This window comes from Ambystoma mexicanum, chromosome 11 (assembly GCF_040938575.1).
Source record: "Ambystoma mexicanum isolate Mex_15411 chromosome 11, UKY_AmexF1_1, whole genome shotgun sequence".
In the NCBI taxonomy this organism is placed as follows: domain Eukaryota; kingdom Metazoa; phylum Chordata; class Amphibia; order Caudata; family Ambystomatidae; genus Ambystoma; species Ambystoma mexicanum.
Genome location: NC_090934.1, coordinates 1,480,267,037 through 1,480,290,648, shown reverse-complemented (window position 1 = coordinate 1,480,290,648; position 23,612 = coordinate 1,480,267,037). Strand labels below are relative to the sequence as shown.

Genomic DNA, 23,612 nt, shown 5'->3' with positions numbered 1-23,612 from the left:
GAAGGGGGAAAAGGGGTCGCATAATCAACGGCAGCATTTACCATTGCCGGGGCAGAAGGAGATGGTGAACGAATTATCGTTGCTAAAACAGGTGGGGGCAGACTTGAAGGAATGTCTAATTAGAACACAGGTGTTAATGCAGCAAGTAGTAGGACATAATAGAGGGCGAGGGAACGCAGAAGGAAGGAGTAGTTCGAATATGCATGGGGGAACAGTGGGGCCGAATCAGTATGCATATTGTAAAGAGGAAGGACATTGGCGAGTGCAATGCCCGCATCTACAGAATAGAAATGGGTCTGGTCAGAGGAGACTGCATAGAGGACACACAGTAGCGAATGGACCAAATAGGAATAGTATGCAGCAGCATCATAATAAAAGAGGTAATCAAAACCAAAATGCCCCAAACCAGAGTTGGGGACAGCAAAATCAACAATATGGAAATCAGAGTGGGGGAAATGGAGGGAAGAGTGGAAATGTTTTTGATACACAGCCAAACACGTATTACAGTAATAGTATTGATTACACATCGGACGATGTGTTATTTCCCCAATAGGACAGCCCAGGAGAGGGGTCGGAACCAGTGTCTATTCCCGTGAATCAGAGAGGACCCTACGTAGAAATGAGTCTGAATGAGGAGCACCGCTTTCTTGTAGATACAGGAGCACAGAAGTGTTCAATAGACCATCACTTGGTTCCGAATATACCACTGTCAGGGCAAAATATTTCCGTAGGGTTCGCAGGTACACCTGTCATAAACCCAGTGTCCAAACCAGTCCCAGTTATCATAGGACCATTTACCGAACATTGTCCTTTCCTTCTAACAGAAAATTGTGGAGAAAATGTGTTGGGACTAAATTTATTGAAAAAACTAGGTTCTGTTATACATTGCACGGCAGACGGAGTGTTTCTAACGATATGGTCACACGATGCCCCTGTGTCAGAATTCATGTCCGAAGCGTTACCAGGGGAACTAAGTAAAGTACCAACCTGTATATGGGCAATGCATGACAACGATGTGGGATGTTTAAAGATAGAGCCAGTAAAGATTATTTTAAAAGGTGTTACCCTACCGCGAATACCCCAATACAACATTTCGGTTGAAGGTGAGAAAGGATTGAAGAGTATTGTTACCGATTTGATGAAATTAGGGGTAATGGAGGAAATCTCAGGCAGTACATGTAACAGCCTGATTCTTCCGGTTTATAAAAAAAGGAGGTAATGAGGTACCATACCGTTTCATAATTGATCTACGCGCATTGAATAAGGTAGTAAATCCGCAATTTCCTCTAGTGCCAGACGTCACTACAATACTGACAATGCCCGTTTCAGCAGAATACTTCAGTGTAATAGATTTGAAAAACGCATTCTTTAGTATTCCAGTGGACAAGGACAGTAGATATTTGTTCGCGTTCACATTAGGAGGACGATCATGTACATTTATGCGGATTCCGCAAGGTTATACGGAAAGTCCAAGTATTTACAGTAGAGCATTAAAAGAACAGCTAGACATGCTAAAATTATCCGTGGGTTGTGTACTTTTGCAATACATAGACGATTTATTGCTAGCTGCAGACACAGAGGAGATTTGTAAAGAAAGCACTGTATTACTACCGTCGCACCTAGCGGCGCATGGCCATAAAGCTAGTTTGAAGAAATTTCAGTATAATCGAAAGGAAGTAGCTTATTTGGGCTACCTACTTTCGAAAGGAGGGAGAAGACTAACGCCAGAACGCATAGAAAGTATTTCTTGTATGCCTAATCCAAAGACGCAAAAAGGAGTCGGAGCCATAATAGGCATGGCTTCATATTGCCGACAATGGATTGGTAATTTTGCGTTAATTGTGAAACCATTAGTGAATTTGACTAGAAAAGATGCGGTTATGCCTTTGCAGTGGGATGAGGAATGTCAGAGCATTTGATGGATTGAAAACTGCATTATGCTCGGCTCCAGTTTTGGGTACGCCGAACTATAAGAACATTTTTAGACTATTTGTGTGTGAAAGTGAAGGATGTGCATTGGCGGTTTTGACACGGGAAGAAAGGTGGAAGAAATAGGCCGTGCGGCTATTTTTCTTCTGCGCTGGACCCTGTAGCGCGCGCACTACCACGATGTTTGCAATCTTTCGCGGCAGCTGCTGCGTCAGTGAAACAAACGGAAGGGATGGTATTGGGGCACACTTTAATTTTGATGGTGCCACATGCCATAGACGTTCTATTAAATAGGACACAGACGCAACACCTCACCTCTGCTAGATTGACAAAATATGAGATTATCTTGTTCGCGCCCCAAATCCAAATTATGAAGTGTAGTTCTTTGAATCCTGCAGAATTAATGCCACGAACTATAAAAGAAATTGGGAAGAATGAATCACCCCCCCACGATTGCTTAATGGTCACTGAGGAAGAAACCAAGGGGAAGAGTTGATTTAAGTGATATTCCGCAGAAAGAGCCGGATGGAGAGTTATTTTGTGACGGCTCATGTTTTAAATTACCAGATGGCACGACAACTGCCGCATACGCTATCACTACCCTAGAGAGTGTTGTAGAAAGTGAAAGAATCCCCTATAATTCAGCACAAGCCGCGGAAATAATAGCAGTAACCAGAGCCTGCGAGATTTCTGAAAATTTGAATGTGAATATATATACTGATAGTACGCGTTTGGAGTGGTTCATAACTTTGGTCGACTCTGGGCTGAGAGAGGGATTCTGACATCACATGGTGCCAGAATTCAACATGGCCCTTTGATTGTACGATTGTTGTCTGCACTCATGTTTCCAAAGCGCCTAGCAATAGTGAAATGCGAGGCACATAAAAAAGTAACATGCAAAATAGGAGAGGGAAACGTGTTTGCAGACAGGATTGCGAAACAAACTGCCACTGATTTGAATACCAAGATGATGACGGTTCAGACAGAGGAAGTACCCTGTATGATAGAAGATGGAGTTGTGACTGTCAAAGAAATGCAGGCCGAGGCTACGGCCGATGCAATACAGGGATGGGCAGAGGGATCTGCTGAGTTGGATTTGGAGGGTTGTTGGGTGGACAAGGGAACTAGAAACTGGATGTTGCCAAATTCATGTGTGACTGCAATGGTCACAATGGCCCACAGCCCTACGCACATCTGTGCAAAGAAAATGATTCAGCACCTTTCTACAGTATGGCAGAATGTAAACATAAAAAAGAATGCAGAGAGGTTGGTGCAGAACTGTATCACATGTTTGCAATACAATGTAGGAAAGGGAACAGTGACACCAACAGGCAGTTTTGGCCCGCCCTCTATGCCATTTGAGGTAGTTCATTTTGATTTCATAGAGATGGAGAGGTGCCAAAACTTAAAATAAGTCTTGGTGGTAATCTGTGCATTCAGTAAGTGGGTGGAGGCATATCCTTTAAAAGATTGCACAGCAATGACTACGGCAAAAGTAATGTTGAAGGTGTATTTTTCCAGATTTGGCTTGCCCCGTGCCCTATGGTCCGATAATGGACCACATTTTGCGGGTGCAGTGGTATTCGATATGTGCAGGTCTTCAGATTGATAAGAGATTCCATAGTTCAAGGCATCCAAGTTCTGCCGGTCTTGTGGAGAGGCACAACGGGATTCTTAAATCAAAGATTAGCAAGATTTGTGCGGGAAGCAAGTTGAGTTGGGTGGATCCATTACCAATAGCACTATTATGCATGCGTACGTCTGTACAGGCTAAAACTGGGTTCTCCCCATATGAGATCGTAATGGGGAGGCCGGCAAATGTTTGGTGCACACCTCAGCCAAAACGACTTAGTGAGATAGAACATCCTGTGCTTAGTACTTATTGTGGCCTTTTAATGCAGAAATTGCGTCTGTTGTGGCATGCTGCCCTGGGGGGGGGGGGGGAGGAGGAGGAGGAGGAGGAGGAATTTACTTGACATCCCCGGCTGGAGGCAGTCTTTTGTAGAGCATGCTGTATGTGTAATGCCATAAGGTGTGTCACCCCCCTCTTGTCTTCATTTTGTCATAGAAGTGTTGAGCAGCCTGCAGTGCTTTTTTGATGTATTAAGCTTGCCACCCAATTTGAACATTTTGCACATTTGAAATTTCAGCAAGGAGACCAGTCACGAAATGAGACACCAATGCAGGCTTAGCTTGTTCGCCAGAGTATTTTAGTCAAGCAGTCAATTTAGATGGGTATTCTGAGGGAGATTCAGACTGGTTCTGCTTGCTTGTCCGCAGTGGTGGATGGTGAGACATCCATAGTGTGCAGTGCTGGGTTTGTAGACATGGAAGTATGTGATAATTGGAGGTCTTGTTTATAGGTTTCGTGCAGTGCATTGTAGAGCGGAGAGCCTGATTATGCTGCTTCAAGTGATCTTTGTAAACGGTCAGTGGTCCACTTGTGTTCCAGGCTGTGACGGTGGTGGTGGTGGTGGGTGGGCGCAATGGAGGTGGAGGAAACTGGAGGTTTGGCTCTGGCGATTAAACCAAAAAAAGTGAGGTGGCCGTTGGGGCTTAGGGGTGGTGTGGGAGCTTGGAGGGCTCAGAGGGGTGGGTGCAGGTGGCTGGGGTGGCATGGCAGCTGGTTGTGGCGTGGGGTAATCTGATGCATAGTAGATGGTGTGAGGGCAATCTGGAGAGGCGAGAATTGTTGGAATAAAATATGCATCTTTCTTGGCCCTAAACTAATCACTTTTTTGTGATCAAAATCCCATTCTTTTAGTGATATTTAAAATGGGGTTGCATTTCAGTCATTGAGTAGAAACAAAATGGGAATGTGTTCATGGCTTCCTTAGTCATTATGAGAAAAGGCTGGGTCTTTGGAGAGGACAGCTATCAGTCACCTGGCCTTTACCGATAAACCAAATTAAATAACGTCCTCCTATTCTGCAAAGTAGGTTAGGCTGTTCCAATATGGCCCTATTCTCTTCACTAACTACTATGTAAACGCTGACTGCAGCAAGCAGAGGTTGGTTACACATTGAGTCCTAGTGTTCAGCCCTTCCACTTTGTTAAACGCACAAGTTATATTTTTAAGGTTGTGCAAATAGGGTAACCATTGTTGGAATGGAGGGCAAGTGGTTCTGCATTTAAGGACTGAAATAGAAGTCAAAGCCATAAGTAAAGTGTGAAACTCGCAATATAACCTCTGTTGAATATGCAATTTGTTCTGCCTTCTGGGGATTAGGACATTATGTATGTAATCTGAACATATTTGTGTTATCTGTTGCGAATGAAAAATTTCACAAAGGTTCCTTTGTCAGGCTCAGACCTTTTACCACACAGTTCTTGTAGGTCCCCTTTGCCGGGCTCAGACCTCTCATGATAAAGTTCAACACAAACTTTCAGGGTGTGGGGGGGGTCCCTTCTCCAAGCTTACTTCACTTCGGATCTCCCTCTTTTGGGCTCGAACCACTTTCAGATGTCAAAGGCTTTTGAATGTTCATGGCTTTCTTTTCAGACCACTGCAGGACCACTTCGACTCAAAATGTATATTTCAACGTTTACTTTCCCCTTTCTATGAGTTAAACATCACTTTTGCTGTATATTCGCTTTCTCTCTTCCAACAATTTACCTTTCACAGAGACTTTCATATGGGCTCCTTCCTTTCGTCTGACCACTCCGTTACTTAGTATCACTGAACTCGCAGCTGTCTTTCATTCACAGGTCTGCCTTTCCTTGCATCTCATTCACACCGCTGTAACCTTCAGTTGTGATAAAATGTTGCCATGACAAATTTTGACACAGGTCTCGGGTCACTTGCCAACTCACTGCTGTGTGCATCTCTTTCTTGGTTAAGCAATATTTTTTTTTTTTCAATTCACGAGTCAAGATTAGTACCACAGGCTTAGCCTCGCCTCCTCAACTCTGCCGTTCACCCGGGAGGGTCGCTGGCATCCTTGAAACACAATGCAGTTTTCACTTGTGGGATCTGGCCTTCTCCATGTGTCTCTCGAATCCCGTAGGAGGCAACGACCTTCAGTAGGGAAAGCCGGTGTTTTCGGACTTGCTGCTCTTGCCCCTTGGTCCGTCTCTCTGCTCCAATAGGTTTGCCTTTGTCCCGGAAGCCCTGCTCATTCTCCTGTTCCGCCTTGCTCTGAGTGTCTTTGGGCACTGCCTTTTATTCGTGAGAAGAGCTAATTGGTATCCGTTGTATGCACTTATAATTAAGTGCCTGACTTTGCCTGACCCGATTAGCGGGACGTGGCCAGTACGATGTGTGAAAGTTAATGTTACGGTCAGCCTCTTCCTCGGTCCAGTGTTTGTGTAAAAAAAGGGGGTGGGGGTTGGGAACTCGGAGCACCCTAAAACAGGATGGGTTGGATAAACAAAATAAGGGGAATACTGCGTCTTTCCGTCTGCTGCCTCACCACCACTCCCCGAAGACCCCTCTCTAGACAACACAGCAGTAGGAGAGACACCTAGAAATGGAACACTGCAGCAGTGGGTAAGTCTTTAGGTTTGGGACACAGCAGCAGTGGGAGAAATATCTAAATTTGAAACTCAGCAATAATCGGAGAAACACCGGATTCTGCGACACAGTGGCAGTGGGAAAATCGCCTAGATTGGAGAGACAGCAGTAATGGGTGAACTTCCTAAATTTGCGACAGAGCCGTAATGGGGGAAAGCCAAGTACTAGATGACTAACATAGTCCGGATATGTTATAGTAGGTAGTAAGAGTGGTGGGGGTGTTTACTAGAGTACAGTAATGGCTGTACTCCCTTCCCAGACCACATTTACCTTGTCCGTCGCTGCTGCTTGACCACTGCAGGCTTCCCAGGTGAACACTGGTAAACACGGATTGGAGCTGCTTTTTCAGGAGCTGCACTTTGCTTTGGGGGCCCTTAGCCAAAGGCTGCCCTATGGAGATATCTTAAATGGGGCGTGGGTACCAATGAGGGTCGGGTGGGCCAGGAGGCAGGGATGCGGGTAAACAAGCAAGCAGTATTGGAGTGGGCAGGTGAGGGGAGCAAGCGTGCAGTGAGCACCAAGAAATGCTTTGAATTTGCAACATCGCCACAAAATCTTAACCCGCCTAGAACAAAAATGGGTGCATAAACTAAACTCTGTCCGGGCAGGTCTCAACATCTGTGTTGAGTGGAAACACTTCCTGTAACTGAGACAGTGTCCACAATTCATTGATCTCACATGTGACTGCTGCACCTTAGACTATATCCTGAACATTCAATGTGCAGCCTTGTCCCACTGTTATAAGGAGTATCGCCAACTGCTTACTGTTGCTAATATGTGCCTCGACATGTGTCCATTTCATATGATGTTGAGCTCACACAATTACTATTAACAACCAGGCAGACGAATACCATGTGGCCATCCATTGCCTTATCCACAACTGTGCCACACTGCCTGTGGTAGTTTTTCTTACACTGTTTTCTCACGTGGGATCGCTGCTCCTTATACGGCATCCTGAACTTTGATTTTGCATCTTTGCCCGACAGTCATAAGGGGTATGGCCCACCGCCTACTGTTTGTAATATGTGCTTCAACCAGTGTTGCCTCCAATATGATTTGCTCTCCACATAAACAAGTGTTACCTTTAATAACATGTTATCTGTGTTCAACCTATGGTACTTATAATATGATTTGATGTCCACATAAACAGCCCCGAACCTTTTTTTGGCCTTTTGGGCATCAGCACCACCGCACCTATGTCCACCGGCCTATCAGTGCCACGCTACCGGCACTAAGGTGCCCTTCGCCTGCCTGCCCAAATATGGACATATTACTTTGGCATCGCCCACATGATTTTTAAATCATGCGCACACGCTCCCTTTATGTCCAAGCATTGGTGCTTGCAATTCTGACAAAATGAGGTGCTACATCGCTCGGGCACCCTCGCGGGCAGCCCCGGTCACGCACACCCCGTCAAGGCCGTTCTCCCTATTTACGCACAGACAGCTACCCAGCTCACTATGTGTGCGCAACCGGGGACCGCGACCGCTGACAGATCTTCTCTGCAGCGTTTGTTTTTTTTCCATTCCTAGGTGAGTGCATGCGCACGCGGTAACGCTTGTTTTACTATTCTTCTGCATGCCTAACGAACTCACGGGAGCCCGGCCACCATTTTAGGCTCGCATCCCCTAGTATCACAGCATAACCCGACTCGTGGGAATCACGCAATTCCTCCACTAGGCACGAAGATGTCCATATTGTTCTGAAGGAATAGGGACACTTGATACTGTGAGCACTCCTGCCGGAGCTAATCCTGACACACGTCTATTTTTAATTCCGTCACACACACTTCCTCCACTATCCAGGGCACACAGGTAATGTTCCATATTCTGCCACCCACTGTCCCTGGCATCACGTGACCATGCACGCGTCACCAGCCTTCACGTGCACTAGGGTACTCATTACACCCTGTGACCCCTTGTCTGAGCCTCCTTTGTCTCTTTCCGCAGCCCTCCACGCTTGCGGTTTACTTTGCGTATTGCTTACGCCGGACTGTTCCACGTAGTTATCACTGGCAACAGGTCTCCCTGAGGTAAGCTGCTATACCTTAAACGCCTATACCTTTTTTCCAGCACACAGTTGCTCCACAATCCTTTATGGCTTATCATAGCCCGTGTATCCTTCCTACTCTTGCAGGAACGGCCACACCTAGGACCTTGAAATCCTCCAGTGTACTCCTGACACTGCGACTCCTTGAGCCACCGAGCTCCCAAGTTCCAGTAAGCACCGGTCCTTTTTGTACTTGGCCCTCTACCTCTGCTAGATATATACGAATGTGCCCACTCCTAAAACACACTCGTCTGTTTACTCCAACAGACCTCACAAGATACTTCAGTCTATGGCATATCTCATCCAAGCTCACCTTCTGGCCGAAACACTGTTGTGTTGACTTGTTATATTGTGTGTTGGCGTTGTTCAACCCTACATTGTTTTGACGCATCTGTGCTGTTCAATATGCTATCACCTCACTAAGTGCAGTGGTCTCCTTCCCAAGGACCCCTCAGTGGACGTGGAAGCACTAAAAAGACGCTACAAATATTGGACATTTGTTACCTATGAATTGGTTACTATACCTTCAAAATGTGTAAATATTGTATCTTGTGTTACTCCTAAGTCAAGTGTATCTCTTAACACAATAACTGCAGTTTCATTAAAAATCTACTGCAGTACTCTGAATTGTCCTGATACATTTCTGTCAGAATCCATTCAGTTTTTGTGTGCCCACCTCTCAAAGGTGTAACCCACACAGGAGTGTGATCATCCTTCGTTCAGCAGTTAGGTAGCCCATGACCTTGCTCACTTTTGCTCTGACACGTTACTACCCACTTGGGTAGAGCAAGGCATCAACCAGGTGCCCTTTTTGATGAACATGTTAATTAAATTATACTTTAAGGATGTTAAGGTAAAACATCTGGATGGATTGCCACAACTGTGTAGCGCTTTGTGAAAAGTATTTTGGCTCCAATGAAATTTCATATCGTCTCTGAATCTTTCACATAATCACCCTGAACATGTGTAGAGGACGTAAAGGTCTCTTTGGAAGCCGCCTTGATGAGACAATGGTAATTATTTCAGTTTCCCTTTCCACTGCCTAGTCTAAGACCGGTTTTAATCTTGCCATCCACCAAGAGTTTGCCTGCCTGTGCAAAAGAAGTGCACAAATTGGAGCTTGGCCGAAGTGAAAATCTGGCTTGCTATAAGAAATTCAGCTGCAAGTCCAACTTCTGTCTCCTGCACTTATTCAAGGATGTATATGGCATAGGGGCCCAGCGCGCTAGAAAGATTAGTCGCGCTTGTTCAGGTCTAGACAGTTCTAAATGGAAATACGTGATTCCTTGCACTTCAATAGTGCAAAGAACCTTTTCCTGTCATATGAAAATGGAATTACCTAATTAATTAGTTGTGCATCTTGGAAAAAAGGAAATCGTTATTTACATCTTGAGTTTGGGTACGGTTATGCGTTAAACTGTTATAAAGCCTTTTGCTGTGTTAAAACCTGTTTATATATGGTTGTATTTATAATCCTTGTTTATTGTTCTCTTTAGAAAAAAGCTAGAGACCCCAATAGATTTGCAAACCGAGGAGGCAATCTATTAAAAGAAGAAAAGCAGCGAGTTAAACTTGAACGAATGCTTCCAAAGGTACTACATACAGCACAAGTTACAAGTGATCATGTATTTCCTCACTATTTGATACAGGTCATTGTCCTAAACAACAAATTCATCTTGCAAACATGTTCTTGCCCCGCCATATCTTATTTACACTTGTTCATGTGTCCTGCCACCACTCATTCTGTAATTCTGAAGCTTCCCCAGATTTTAGGTAATGGCCAGGTTTGCAATGGATTCTAGTTGCAGAGTTATGTAATGCGTCCTTTATGTCTACTATTGTGAAGTGATTGTGTATTTTCTTCCAGTTATTCAATTTGTTGGATCTACTTCTGTAGCAAAATGAATGCACATGCTACCGGAGCTAATGCAACTTCAGTACCTTCTCCACAATGTGCCATTTGAAGGCCTCGCCAATTAAGGTTTCTTGGCTCCAAATTAGTGTCAGAATTCGCCCCTTATGGAAGATATGGAATCGATGGTGCCATTAGTTTGCTGTCACGTTTTAACTAGAATAACTTACCCGTTCTAGTCTTTTTTCCAAGATAGTGTTTTTCACTCCCTATACATTAGGCCATCGGGATGCATGCCACGCATTGCAACCCCTGCCTTCCTCTTTTGGGCAAGACTGTTTTTCCTTGCCTCATCCCTTCGCTCCATTTCCTTTTTTCTCTGCCTGCCTTTCTCGCCTCGCTCTTTCGGCTCTTCCCGTGCACAGCCACTGCCTCCTTTCTGACACGCTGATCTCGGCACTCACTCGCTGCCTTGGTCTTTTTGGATCGCTGCTTGTTTCTGCTTCGCTCCAATCAAACTTCTATTTCTCGCTTGTTTCTCGCTACCTCTGCACACTGTGCAGCCTGTTCCAATGGACTCTTATCCTCATTGCTCTATACATTTACACGGTTGCAACGGAGACTTTCTGGAGAATCGCTGTTGCTACAGATCAAGAAGACAACCCTTTCTCCTGGATTCCTCTGTTGGTTGGACATCTTGGACTATTTGGCTCCTCCATTACTGCTACCATCAAGCCTATACTGCAGAAGACTGAATTTCTCTTAGCCTTTTCGGCTTTTTCTCTTTTGGCAGTTTCCGGGTGCCTCAGCTGGCTCCTCAGCAGGCGTAGTGGCTTCTTCCTGGCTTAGGCCATATCCCTACAAGGGCAGAAAATCCACCAGAAAGAAGGTGACCTCTTTTGCTCTAGACTAATCACCTGGTCATACCTCAGAATATGTCGAGTATTCTGCTATTTGTGACAATTGGTTGTATATGCATTAATTGAGTGCACCTTCTAGAAGGTTCTCTGCAATTCTAGTTTCCTGAAGCTGCACTGTGTTCCTAAAAATGTGTCCTGTTCCTTGGGAATATTTCCAATCCAAGGTTAGAATAAAATCACATTTATGGTGCTGCTCTATCATGACTGGCCACCCATTACCGTCCTGGTGTCTTTGGTGGACACTGGCACACCATCTATACTGCAGCGTTTGGCAAGCTCCATTCAAAGATGGCTACCTGCAGAAGCTTCAACGCAGCAAAAGCTCCAAACATAGCCAACTTACCCAACAGGGGCAATACATCACTTACACCAGAGTGGTCAATCAGGTGAAGGGGACATGGTCTGAAATAGTGCCTACAAGTGGACTGTTGGGCTGAGGTGCTGCTGTTTCCTCTCGGCCTGCCTTTGCCGTCCCCAAGAGGAATCCTACTATGGCTCGCAACACAGACTGTTTTGTGTAAACTACACGGACCAAACGCCACCTTGCGTTCTTCTGGCCCCGCCCTCCCTGCAAGCCTACAACTATCCACTAACACGCGCACCCGTGCAGCTACAAGTGGACTGTTGGGCTGTTTGGCGTGGAGGCGCGGGGGGCCAGGACTCCAAATCTGCAGATAATAAATCGGGTATTTTTGAAATACACTCGAATTAGAACGTTACATATTTATTAGTAAGGGAGGCGATTGACGTGTTGGCTCTACCATATTTAACTGTTCAAACACGTATGTCTTAATCTCTCTACATCCAATTGGTTGATAGTAGATGAAGCAACAAAAGGGAGGGAACAGGGGAGTATGGGACTCCTATGTTGAGGGACCATTACATGAACCGTTCAAAAATAAGATCTCGGACTGCTCCTTAATTGCCCCAGTCATAGAAGCAGAACTGGGAAGTCGCATTTGCCTCTCCCTGGGTCCCTCCACACCGGTTCAGTTGAGACCAATAAGAGTGGAAAATAGAGCTCTCAGGAGAATAGCAAAGAAGCAAAACTATTACCAGTTGATCCCGGAAAAGTACGGACAGTGTTGGGTCATCGGGATCACATACCCTCTATCAAAGTGAACTCTAGCTCCCCGGTCCACGACCTAAACTTAATTCTCGGGGTCATAGATATTGACCCCAAAATAAATTTACATTATGGTATTCAGAGTAAGAGCAATGTATTTGCAATTGATAGCTCTCAGCATGGGGGGGTGGGGGCAGTAGGTTCATTCAATGAAGCGGAAACACTCCCGGATGGTGAGTACTCTTTCACAGTAATGACATGCATATTGAATCTGCTAGAGAAGGGGCACGAACAAACTAATTGGGAAATGAGGACAATGAAAAACACACTGGTTGAAATTATGGCAAAATTAAATAAAATGGATGGAGCGATGTTTACATGTGACGTAATAATGTCTTTGTTAATGGAACAAAAAAAACCTAGTTGTGAATTATGTAAGATCTTGCCGCCCTGCGAGGCTCCCCCTCAGCCCACATTTCTAGGCAGGCACAGTGACAGCGGGGTGAGGGGAACCACAAACCCTGATAACCCCGAAGAGCTTGCACCAGCCTCAACGTCTGGTGGATGGAGGAGAGGGTAAAGGGGAAGATGAGGAGGACGGGAGCCTAATGAAAGAAGTAGCTACAACTACTGCGAAAATCACTGAATGTTATCTATGTTAACAAATCTTACGGATGCAATAAAATCTTTGCATCTCACACAATGTATGCAAACTACTTTTAGTTCCTCCTCTTAGGAGGATATTGTAACACAGGACAGTCCTTCCACCCTGACAGATTTGATAGACTTAGATACGGAAGTTGGTAAGCCTGGAATGCTGAGTAACTGTAAAGATTGGGAGCGGGAGACCCATATTGACGGAAGCCCCATTGTGGTACTCACTCGCAAAGAAAGACGCTCTGCGATGCGCCTAGAGAAACGCAAGGCAAAACAAAGTCCCAAAAAAATAGTAATGAAAGGAAACAGAAAAACCAGTCTAGTGACGATGTCCTGAAGGACCTCCACCAGCTGGACGAGGAATCTAAATCCCTCCTAGGCATAATGCAAATAACAAAATAAATTAATAATCCCGATCCTACAGGGAATAATGCTCAGAAAGAGAACAAAGGAACCATACCTTTGGGGCCCACTAGGGTTACCCTGTACCCAAACGGTTTAAAGGAGAAAGAACCGTCCATTGCCTCTATCTAATACACTAACTGAGGCATAAGGGTACAAAGGGACCTAAAGTCATTGAAAGTAAAGAAACATACCAGTTGTTCTCGAAAAACTTGCGAGCCCAGGAGCATCAACAAAAAACACCACATAGGTTGGGCCGGAAGTCCCAGAATCACCCAGACACTCCTATCCTAAAATCAAATATACTTGAACAAAACACAAGGCTCTTTAATAAAACCCAGAAAGGTGGGAGTGTTCAAATAGAGGTAAAGAAGAAGGCTAAAGACTCTAAACTCGCTGCAAACCTGTCTTAACGATCAGTTGGTCAGACCAAATACATTTGTGGAGGTATTTAATGAACAAATTACATCAACTGAATCTGTGCCACTGAAAGAACCTAACGATCAAAAATGGAACCAAGTGTTGCCCTCAAGGGTAAGGGATTGTCATACACAGGCGAGACAGAAGGGCATCGTTCTGCTGACTTCCCTGATTAAAAACACAGTAGAAGTCACCTTATTACAACATTCAAATGCAATCCAAGTAAATGATGACCTCACAGTAGTAGGAAAACCTACAGTTGAGTCCAGTGTTAAACCTGGTGAAGGTGCCCATGATCCATTAACAATGGAGACTCAAACGGGGAGCTCCCATAGAAGTAGAAAGCAACTCTGGCACACACATTGTGGTACAATCCTTACAGCATAATGCAGACTCAGAGGGTAACACTTTTAATCCCCCTCTGACGGGGGATTTTGGTACAATTTGCTGGTGAAGACCAATAATGAGACTACCCAAGTCTATTTCCATTCTTTCTATTTGGTTATGGAGGTCCTCCCAGTGTGAATAGAAACAGTGTGCTCTTTGCTCAGCAGAGTTCCCAATTTAAGACTCCTTACATCAGCTGACCTAAAACTAATCGATTACATTCACCCTGAACGTTTTGATTTTGTACATCGTCTTTCACTCTCGTACTGTGCACGACTTGGTTCTTAAGGAGGTCATGGAACTGAACAGACTGGGATATGACGCAAAAGACTTTAACCTGGTCCTAAATACACAAATTGATGGCCCTATGCCAAATGGAAATGAGAGAGATGATCTCAGAAAAAGACTCGAAGGGTACAGTAGGAATTTTGGGGTGGGACCATATGTAAAGGTGGAAGAAGCGAGCGAAGTCTGGAAAGAGGGAACTGCTTATCAAAGTAATTGGCTCCCCCCCAAAAGCAATGTCAATTCATGGATGTGGTTGGCACAAACCTTGAAGGACTCGATAGTTGAATTAAAAAAAATGTAATCTGGCCTTTAGAATAAGATCAAACTACTATCCTGGAACTCTAGGGGTTACTCGCATTTAACATCCTCTAAAGAGCTGTGTGCTGAACTAGTAACGAATAGTATCTGTTTATAGGAATCTTGGATGACATGCAAATTCCATATTGATGGGTTTGGGTCAAGGTTTCAATTGGCATCCAAATCAAGTAGGGGTCGTCCCTCGGGGGTTGATTATCTCAGTAAGAATAGGGGTAGGTTTAAAAATCCTTGAGACTATTTCCCTGGTACCTGGGGTTTTGGCAGTGGTTTTGGAAATGAGACAAGACATGGGCATAATGTATGTATTGGTGGTGAATATTTACTCTAAACCCCTTCATAATTTATTTAATAAAATCAAGGAGATTAACTCCCTCCTGGTTGTCCTGAACATCAAATACAAAGGTTTACAGGTAGTAATCGCTGGTGATTTGAATGCTGAAATTCTTATTCCAGACAATAGGAGTTCAAAATCTGAATCTAATATAGATATTCTGTCTTTTGTAGGAGAGGAAGCCCAAACAATAGAGGGAGGCCCATCGGGCTGTTCTAGGAAAACACTCCAAGGCCATATATGGTCCACATCCCTCTCAAATTGGGGTTTACTTCACGCGAATCACCTGAAAGAGTTTGGATTCCATTTATACCTGGTCGAATGGCATATACAGTTCCACAATTGACCACATATTTATGTCGAGTATACTACTCAAAGTATGTAACTCTTTTGACCCAATTAACACCACCTTTAGTGATTACAGATTCCTTCTAATACAAATGAACATTAGATTACTACAGCAAAAAAGGAAACACTACAAAAAATAGAAGTGAACACAGGGAACAGAATAACCTGGCACACGGGTAATGTGCTGAAAATAAACACGGCTCTTAATTTAAATTGCCAAGTACTACAGCTAGAGGAAAGATGGAAGCTATTCTCGAGTGAGGAATTTAGTACATATGCAGGGAAAATAATTACTAATTCTATTAGCCGCAAGAGGAGAATCCTAGGTGTTAAGCATCCACATGTTTTTGACCATCTAGTTAAAGATCATAAAAAATGTGCAATAAAAATATTTGGAAAATTATAACCCTTCCTATTGATTGGGAGGGGGAAAAATAAGCACATTCATAAAGAAAAACAAACTAAAAATTGTCTACACTCAAGGCCCAGATGCTACAATCAGACGGCGAGGCTATGCTAAGGGCTGTTAAAGATGGTTCCTCCAGAAATTTCTGGACGCTTATACACTCAATTGAATCTCCTCTTACGATGTCACAAGTGAACAGTGTCCCAGAGGACGTTTGGGTAGGACACTTTGGGGATATTTATGCAGTAAATAAGATTTCTCCTTCAATTACCTCTGGTATATACGGACTTGACTGGGAGTGTTACTTTACAGAGGTTGAGATAATGACATAAATAAATCAAATCCATCTAGAGCGGCAGGACCCAATGGTTTGGCAAACGTCATTTTTAAGGCGAACCCGTTCCAGTGGGCAAATGTCCTGTTCCTTGGGAGTATTGCTGTAACAAAACACATTCCATCCTCCTGCAGAAGTTCTTATGTTATACCCATATACAAAAATGGGGTTAGAGGCGACCCACAGAACTACAGGCCCATAGCACTATTGGACGCAGACTCTAAGATAATTGCCGGTTTGGTATTGAAGCTAATAGAAGAATGGGCAGAAACAGATGCAATATTTGATTTTAAGCAATTTGGCTTCAGAAAGTGTATGGGGACCGAATTGGGAGGTCTCATGTTTTCACTTCTACAGGACAATCCTTTTAAGGACAAGGTTCCCCTGACATATGTGGCTAGTATAGACCTGTCACAAGCTTTCGACAATGTGAATAGGTCTCTACTGTGTCAAAAATGGCATTGTTAGGAATGCCAGGGAATATATTATATCTCCTTATCCATCTGCATGAGAGATCTGTGATCAAAGTCCGGCTGAACCAGGAAGGCAAATTATCAACTCCAATATGCACATGGAATGGCCTGAGGCAAGGCTGTATCTTTGGCCCTACTCTGTTCAATCTTTTTGTCTGTGATGTGGGTTCCCTATTGGATGTGGCCTCGTTTATCTCCCCCAAAATAGAAGGAATAAAACTAAACTGGTGCTCTTAAGCCGATGATTTCCTATTGATTGATAGAACACAGATAGGATTACAAAGAATGATATAAACAAATTTAAAGAGTATATTGATGTCAACGGCTTAAGTATAAATGAAGGGAAATCTAGAATCCTTATCCTGGGTTCAACTAAAAAACCAGCAAGATTTTGTTGGTACTTAAACAACCACAAACTTGAAATCAGATGATCATTTGTATATTTGGGTTACCCTGTGTTTGTAAATAAAAATGTTTATACGGGAATGTTTTGGAAGAGCGCGTGTCCAGATTGATGCACAAACTAAAAGAATTGACAAGATGTATTGTAAATTTTCTATGATACCTCTGATACGATTCTTTACCTCTAAAGTTATTCCCAAGCTCACTTATGGTCTTGAATTCTTCCCGAGATGTGCTGAAAACACAATCGCAAGGATAGAATCTAAGTTCTGGTAAAGCATACTCTTTCTCCCAAAATGTATCCCTATTTCATCTATTAAGTACGAACTAGGCCTTCAATCACTCAAAAGTCTAATTGAGTGGAAAAAAATGACATTAAGAGAAATTTTACTGGGAACAGGTAATAACATACTCAATTCTGGGTTGCCTCTGAGATTGGGTAAAACCAAATCGAATTTCCTATCATCGTTGTATGAATCTTCTAGAACATTGTTTGCAAAAATTGGTATAGATCTCGAACTCCTAATTAAGAAGCCAATAGAAGTAAAAACCCAACTAAGGTGGGCTGACTGGACGGAAACTAACGAAAAAGTAAAGACCTCGCCCCTGTATGGTCAAATGGTATCAGATTGGAAGCTGGTGGGTACTTTGGAACCATATTTAAGCACATTTCCTGATAGGATTTGGAGGAGTAAGCTTATGCGGTTCCGTTTTAATGTATTGCTAACTGGGCAAATCCATGAAATCGGAGACAAATTGGGAAAAGGGCATGTTCAATGGCGCTTTTGTAAAAGCACTATTGTAAAGCAGACACCGCAATATTTATTATTGGCTTGTGAGTTGATTCATGAGGAACGTGAAACTTACTTTGGACAATTTGTATCACAACAGAAAGATATTTCCAGAGGTAGTATGGTGGAACATGATGAATGTGAAATAGATTTCTTATACGAGTCTTATCTAATGTTTGTGGCCTTATAGTTTAGTTAAGAACGAAGAGTATTTCTTAGTTTTAGATTCATTTAAATTTGGTGTAAAAGTATATTTCGAATGGATTGTCCTCCCACGTATTCCTCATCTTGTGATAATTCGTTTCGCTAGCTTCGCTGCTTCAGAAAAAATCTTTCGGCAGAGGGTGCTGTGCTCGAGGTTGTGGCGTTGAATGTCCCTCGACGGGCTCCGTACCGTGTCAACGTCAGTGATGGTATAAGTAGCTCGAGCCACGCCCGTTGGCTTCAGTTCTGTTTTTCCAATTGCTTCGCTCTCGTGAACGGCGCGCTTCGAGATTTTATGTCAAGAAAATGTCTTCTTCATCGACCGTTCCGACTCCCAAAACTGGGTTTAAGAAGTGTTATGACTGCGGGTCGAAGATGTCTATCACCGATCCTCACCATATCTGTTTTTGGTGTCTGGGCTCAGACCATCGAACCGGCGACTGTGGCTCCTGTCAGTCAATGACTGAGAAGGCCCTCCGTGAGAAGAAAAGTAAGTTGGCGGTGGGGCGGGAGCCGACGAAGGGCTCTTCGAAAGCCTTGTCTAAAAAAACATAAATCGTCCGATTCAAAGGAATCGGAATGTCATAAAAAACATTCGAAGAGATCCCGATCTCGTAACAGGTGGAGACAATCTTCTTCGTCTTCTAAAAAGCTCAAAAGGAGACCTGGATCTCCATCGTCATCGTCCGATTCATCGACGGAATTGGTTCGATGTCTGACTAGATCGGATTCCCCTTCAAAATGGGAAAGCTTTAGGAGAAAAATGATGCAGGTCTTTGAGAACGCGGCCTCGACCCCCTCAAAGAAACCTTCAAAAAAGCCAGACCCCGGTTGCTCCATTGGACTGCGCAGGGAGGTCTGGAACTAAGACGGTAAAGCCTAGTAGTACCCTTGAATCTAGAGTCAACAAATCGTCGCGAGATCCTCGAGGATCGAGTGTTTCTCTGATCCCTCATAAAAAACAAAAGTTGTCGAAGTAGAGCGCCGACAGCTCCGACGTTGAAGCCTATATTATCCTCTGCCTTTGTCGAATCCTGCAACGAAGGTTCCTTCGACCCCCCCCCCCCACCCCCCTCTCGAAGAAAACACTGATTCCTTCTACAAAAAATCAGGAGGAAGAGAAGTTTACACCTTTACCAAAATCGGACTTCTTTAGGTCCATGTCTTCAATTTTTGAAGAATCTGGCTCAGACTGAGGAGGTCACTCCTTTTGGAATAAAATATGGCACTAGAGAAGTTCCAGAGGAACTGATAAATCCTGAGTGACAAATGAGAACTATCTGGAACTCTTCATTCTGCTAGTGGTATCGAAACATCACCCTAATTGGAGTTTGCTGCACCTGATCCTGCAGAACATGCAGACTCACGGTATAGGAATTTGATGAATAGGGTGATGGAATATATGGGTTGGGTAAGAGCCTCCCCTACGTTTGAACAAGACGATATGACGGACATTATAGTCCGGGGACCCCAGAAAGACCCAGTTCTCCCTTTCCACAGGGCGCTCCAAAGGACAGTTGAAAAGAACTGGGAAAAACCTGATAGCATTGCTGCAGTAGACCGCAATCTCCCAAAGAAGTACAGAACTTCTACTTCTGATCCAGAATACCTGAGTAGACACCCTGCACCAGAAAGTCTGGTTATTCAGGCCGCCACTACTTCCAGGCAGACAGCTTACCCAAGCATACCTCTGGACAGGGAGGACAAAAAGGTTGATGCATGGGCTCAAAGTGTTTACTTCGGGTAGCATGGCCTTGAAATCGACCAATGTCATCTGTACCCTGGCCAGGTTCACACATACCCTGTGGGAATGCATTTCGGCGGCGGCTGAACATATTCCGGAAGGCGAGGAAAGGAAAGGCTTCCTGAATATAGTCAATGACGGGAAGGAGGAAATGGGGGAATGTCTCCAGTCTGGACTGGATACTGCTGATAGTATTAGCAGGTCCATGGCATCAAGCAAAGTGCTACGCAGATTTGCGTGGTTGAGAAAGTCGGATTTGCACCAGATGTACAGACCAGACTTCTCAACATGCCCTTTGATGGCTCGAGGCTGTTTGGTAGTAAGGCTGATGAGAGCCTAGAAAAACTACAGACCTCGAAAGCGGCAGCCAAAACTTAGTGCCTCCATGCGACAGCCTCAAAAACCCTATTCAGGCTCATTTTCCTAGAGGGGTCGTCCTTTTCGATACTACTCCTCTGTTGGTAGAGGAAGAGGACAGGCTTTTCAAAGGGGCAAGAGGAATGTCACTCGTGGTGGACGAGCAAAGACTACAAAGCCATCTTCAGGAACGGCATCTATGCCCTCAGCCGCTCCTGCAGCCGCCTCCAAATCATTCTAAGGTCTTATCATACAAAACACCAGTGGGAGGCAGGATCTCTCAGCATCTGAAAGAATGGCGAGGCATTACTTCAGATTCTTGGGCACTGGAAACAGTAGCTCAAGGTTACTCCTTCCTTTCTTAAAAAGACCTCACTATCATCCACCGGGAGCCAGCTCTACCAAAACTCTGGACCCGCTCCTTTAGCAGGAAATTTTAACCCTGCTAGAGAAAGGTGCAATAGAACATGTACCTGTAGCGGAGAGTAAGAAAGGTTGGTACTCCCCTTTATTTTCTCATCCCAAAGGAGGACAGAGGATTGAGACCCATCTTGGACTTAAGAAGATTGAACAAGTTCCTCAGGAAGAACAAGTGCAAGATGTTAACCCTTTCTCAGATCCTTCAGGCTCTCCAGCTGCAAGACTGGTTGGTATCATTGGACCTTCAGGATGCTTATTTTCACGTGCCAATCCATCCCAAGCACAGAAAATACCTGAGGTTCGCAGTTGGCGGCTCTGCCTATCAGTTTCGAGTTCTGCCATTCGGGCTGACCTCCGCTCCAAGGGTTTTCACCAAGCTGATGGCGGTGGTGGCAGCGAGTCTCAGGAGAGGCGGGATTCACGTCTACCCCTACCTGGATGACTGGCTAATCAGAGCACGTTCTCCAGAACAAGCTCAGGAACATCTGTCGATCACCTGCCACTTCCTCCACAATCTGGGCTTCTCCCTAAATTTCAAGAAGTCTCACATGATACCATCCCAACAACTTCAGTTTATCAGAGCAGTCTTGGACACTTCCTCGGGCAAAGCTTCGCCGCCCGAGGTGAGAGCTCTCCACATCCAGCAGATGGTAACAAAATTCCAGAAAGCCCAGCATCTGCGGGCTTTCGATTTCCTGAGGTTGCTCGGTCTCCTGGCATCCTGCATTTTTCTGGTGCCAGAGGCCAGACTGAGAATGAGATCCCTCCAATGGGCCCTCAGAACTCGGTGATCCCAATTCTCGGGGAAGATGTCGGATCTTTTGCAAGTTCCGAGCGCAGTTGCTCAGGATCTATCATGGTGGGCTTGCAACGACAATATCCTCAAGGGTGAATCTTTTTGTCAACCGTGGCAGGAGATAACAGTAGTGACGGACGCCTCACTCACGGGGTGGGGAGCTCACACCAACGATCTGACAGTCAGCGGATGTTGGTCTCCATCGGAATCCAAACTACACATCAATCTATTGGAGCTGTGGGCAATCAGACTAGCAATGAAAGCCTTCCTGCCCTCCGTACAGAGAAAAAATGTCCTGATAATGACGGACAACACAGTGGCCATGTACTACCTCAACAAAAGAGGAGGCGTAGGATTGCTACCTCTGTGCAGAGAGGCAATGCAGCTCTGTTTCTTGGCAATACAAGAGGGAATCTCTCTATCGGCAGTTCACCTAGTTGGGGAGCAGAATACGTCAGCAGACGCTCTGAGCAGGCAGAGCAGTCTCCCACGAGTGGGAGTTAGCTCAGGAAGTCCTTCTGGAGATCTTCGCCCTTTGGGGAACCCCTCAAGTGGATCTGTTCGCACCCAGGGTAAACCGGAAGTGTGATCAGTATTGCTCAAGGGAATTTCCCCCGAGAGGATCTCTAGGAGACACGTTCGTAGTGGATTGGGATTTTCCCCTGCTGTATGCGTTTCCTCCAGTCCCCGTGATTCCTCAAGTAATCGGGAGGTTGAGAAAGTTCAGGAAAACCATGATCCTAATTGCCCTGGACTGGGCCAGGAGGACGTGGTACCCGGACCTTCTGGACATGTCCATCTGCCCTCCAGTACATCTTCCACAAAGAGGATCTTCTCTCGCAAGAGGAAGGTCGGGTTCTCCATCCAGAGGTCGACACACTCAACCTTCATGCATGGTTTCTGAGAGGTTGAGATACAAGGATTGGGATCTTCCGGATGACGTAATGGAGATTTTGCTTTCAGCCAGAAGGCCAGCAACAAAATCTTTGTACCAGTGTCGTCGGAATAAGTTCAGTAACTGGTGCAAAGATAGGGATGTGGACCCTTTTCAGTGTAGCAGACCAATGGCGCTTTCTTTTCTATTGCATCTAGCCAATCTGGGGCTCCAGATCGGAACAATGAAAGGATATCTTGCTGCGCTGTCCATTTTTAAGCGCTCCTTGGAAGAGGTTTCTTACTTTAAAATACCATTAATAATACAGTTCCTGAAAGGACTTACAAATGTATACCCGCCAATACCATTTCATGTTCCAACTTGGGATTTTAATTTAGTTCTTAAATTCCTAACATGTATACCATTTGATCCTCTGCACTCATGTCCATTGAGGCTTTTAACACTAAAGGCTGTTCTTGTGGCATTAACATCAGCCCGCAGGGTTAGTGAACTACAGTCTCTCTCATGTAAACCTCCATACACCACGTTTTACAAAGAGAAAGTAGTTCTGAAAGTTAAACTATCTTTCTTACCGAAAGTAGTTTGACTTCCATTTGTCGCAGAATATTGTTTTACCAACATTCTATCCTCCTCATTTGGGAAAGGAAGAGGAGAGATTACATAGGCTGGACCCCAGGAGGGCCCTCAGCTTTTACATTGCAAGAATGGCAAAATTACATCAAGACAACCACTTTTTGTGGGCTACACGGGTCGTAAATTGGGGTTAGCGGTGACAAAAAAATCCATATCCCCCTGGATCATTCTGGCTATAATTGAATGCTACAGATTAGCAGGAAAAGGCCCACCGGATGGGCTACGTGCTCACTCCACAAGGGGAATGGCTACTTCTGCGGCTTTGAAGAGGGGAGTCCCTGCAAAAGATATTTGCTCAGCTGCAACATGGGCATCAATGCATACCTTCATCAAACATTACTGCTTAGATGCCTCATCCTCAAATGAGGGGCTATTTGCCAGAGCGGTACTTCACGCTGTACATGAAAACAAAAACTAGCACTCCCACCTCCAAATTGGTCACTGCTATGGGAATCTATCACGAGATGAGGAATACGTGGGAGGACACAATCCATTCGAAGAACAAGTTACTTACCAACTGTAACATTCTTTCGACTGGATGTTCCTCCCACGTATTCCTCATCGACCCTCCCAGCCTACCCCGCAGTACAGTTTGTTTTCTTACAATTTCCTCTCACGATGGGCCGATCAGTCACAGCATACGCCTGGATGTTCCACGAGTATTTCCTCAAACAGAA

At 44.7% G+C, this 23,612-nt stretch overlaps 1 protein-coding gene across 1 annotated transcript in view; it reads left to right on the top strand.

The window, feature by feature from the left end:
* The window catches only part of LOC138504607 (protein regulator of cytokinesis 1-like), a 281,049-nt gene that overhangs the window by 209,296 nt on the left and 48,141 nt on the right, over window positions 1–23,612 (top strand). Inside the window, exon 9 of the mRNA XM_069625204.1 lies at window positions 9,988–10,083. Coding sequence (XP_069481305.1) covers window positions 9,988–10,083 — 96 coding nt within the window. The remainder of the gene's footprint in view (window positions 1–9,987; window positions 10,084–23,612) is intronic.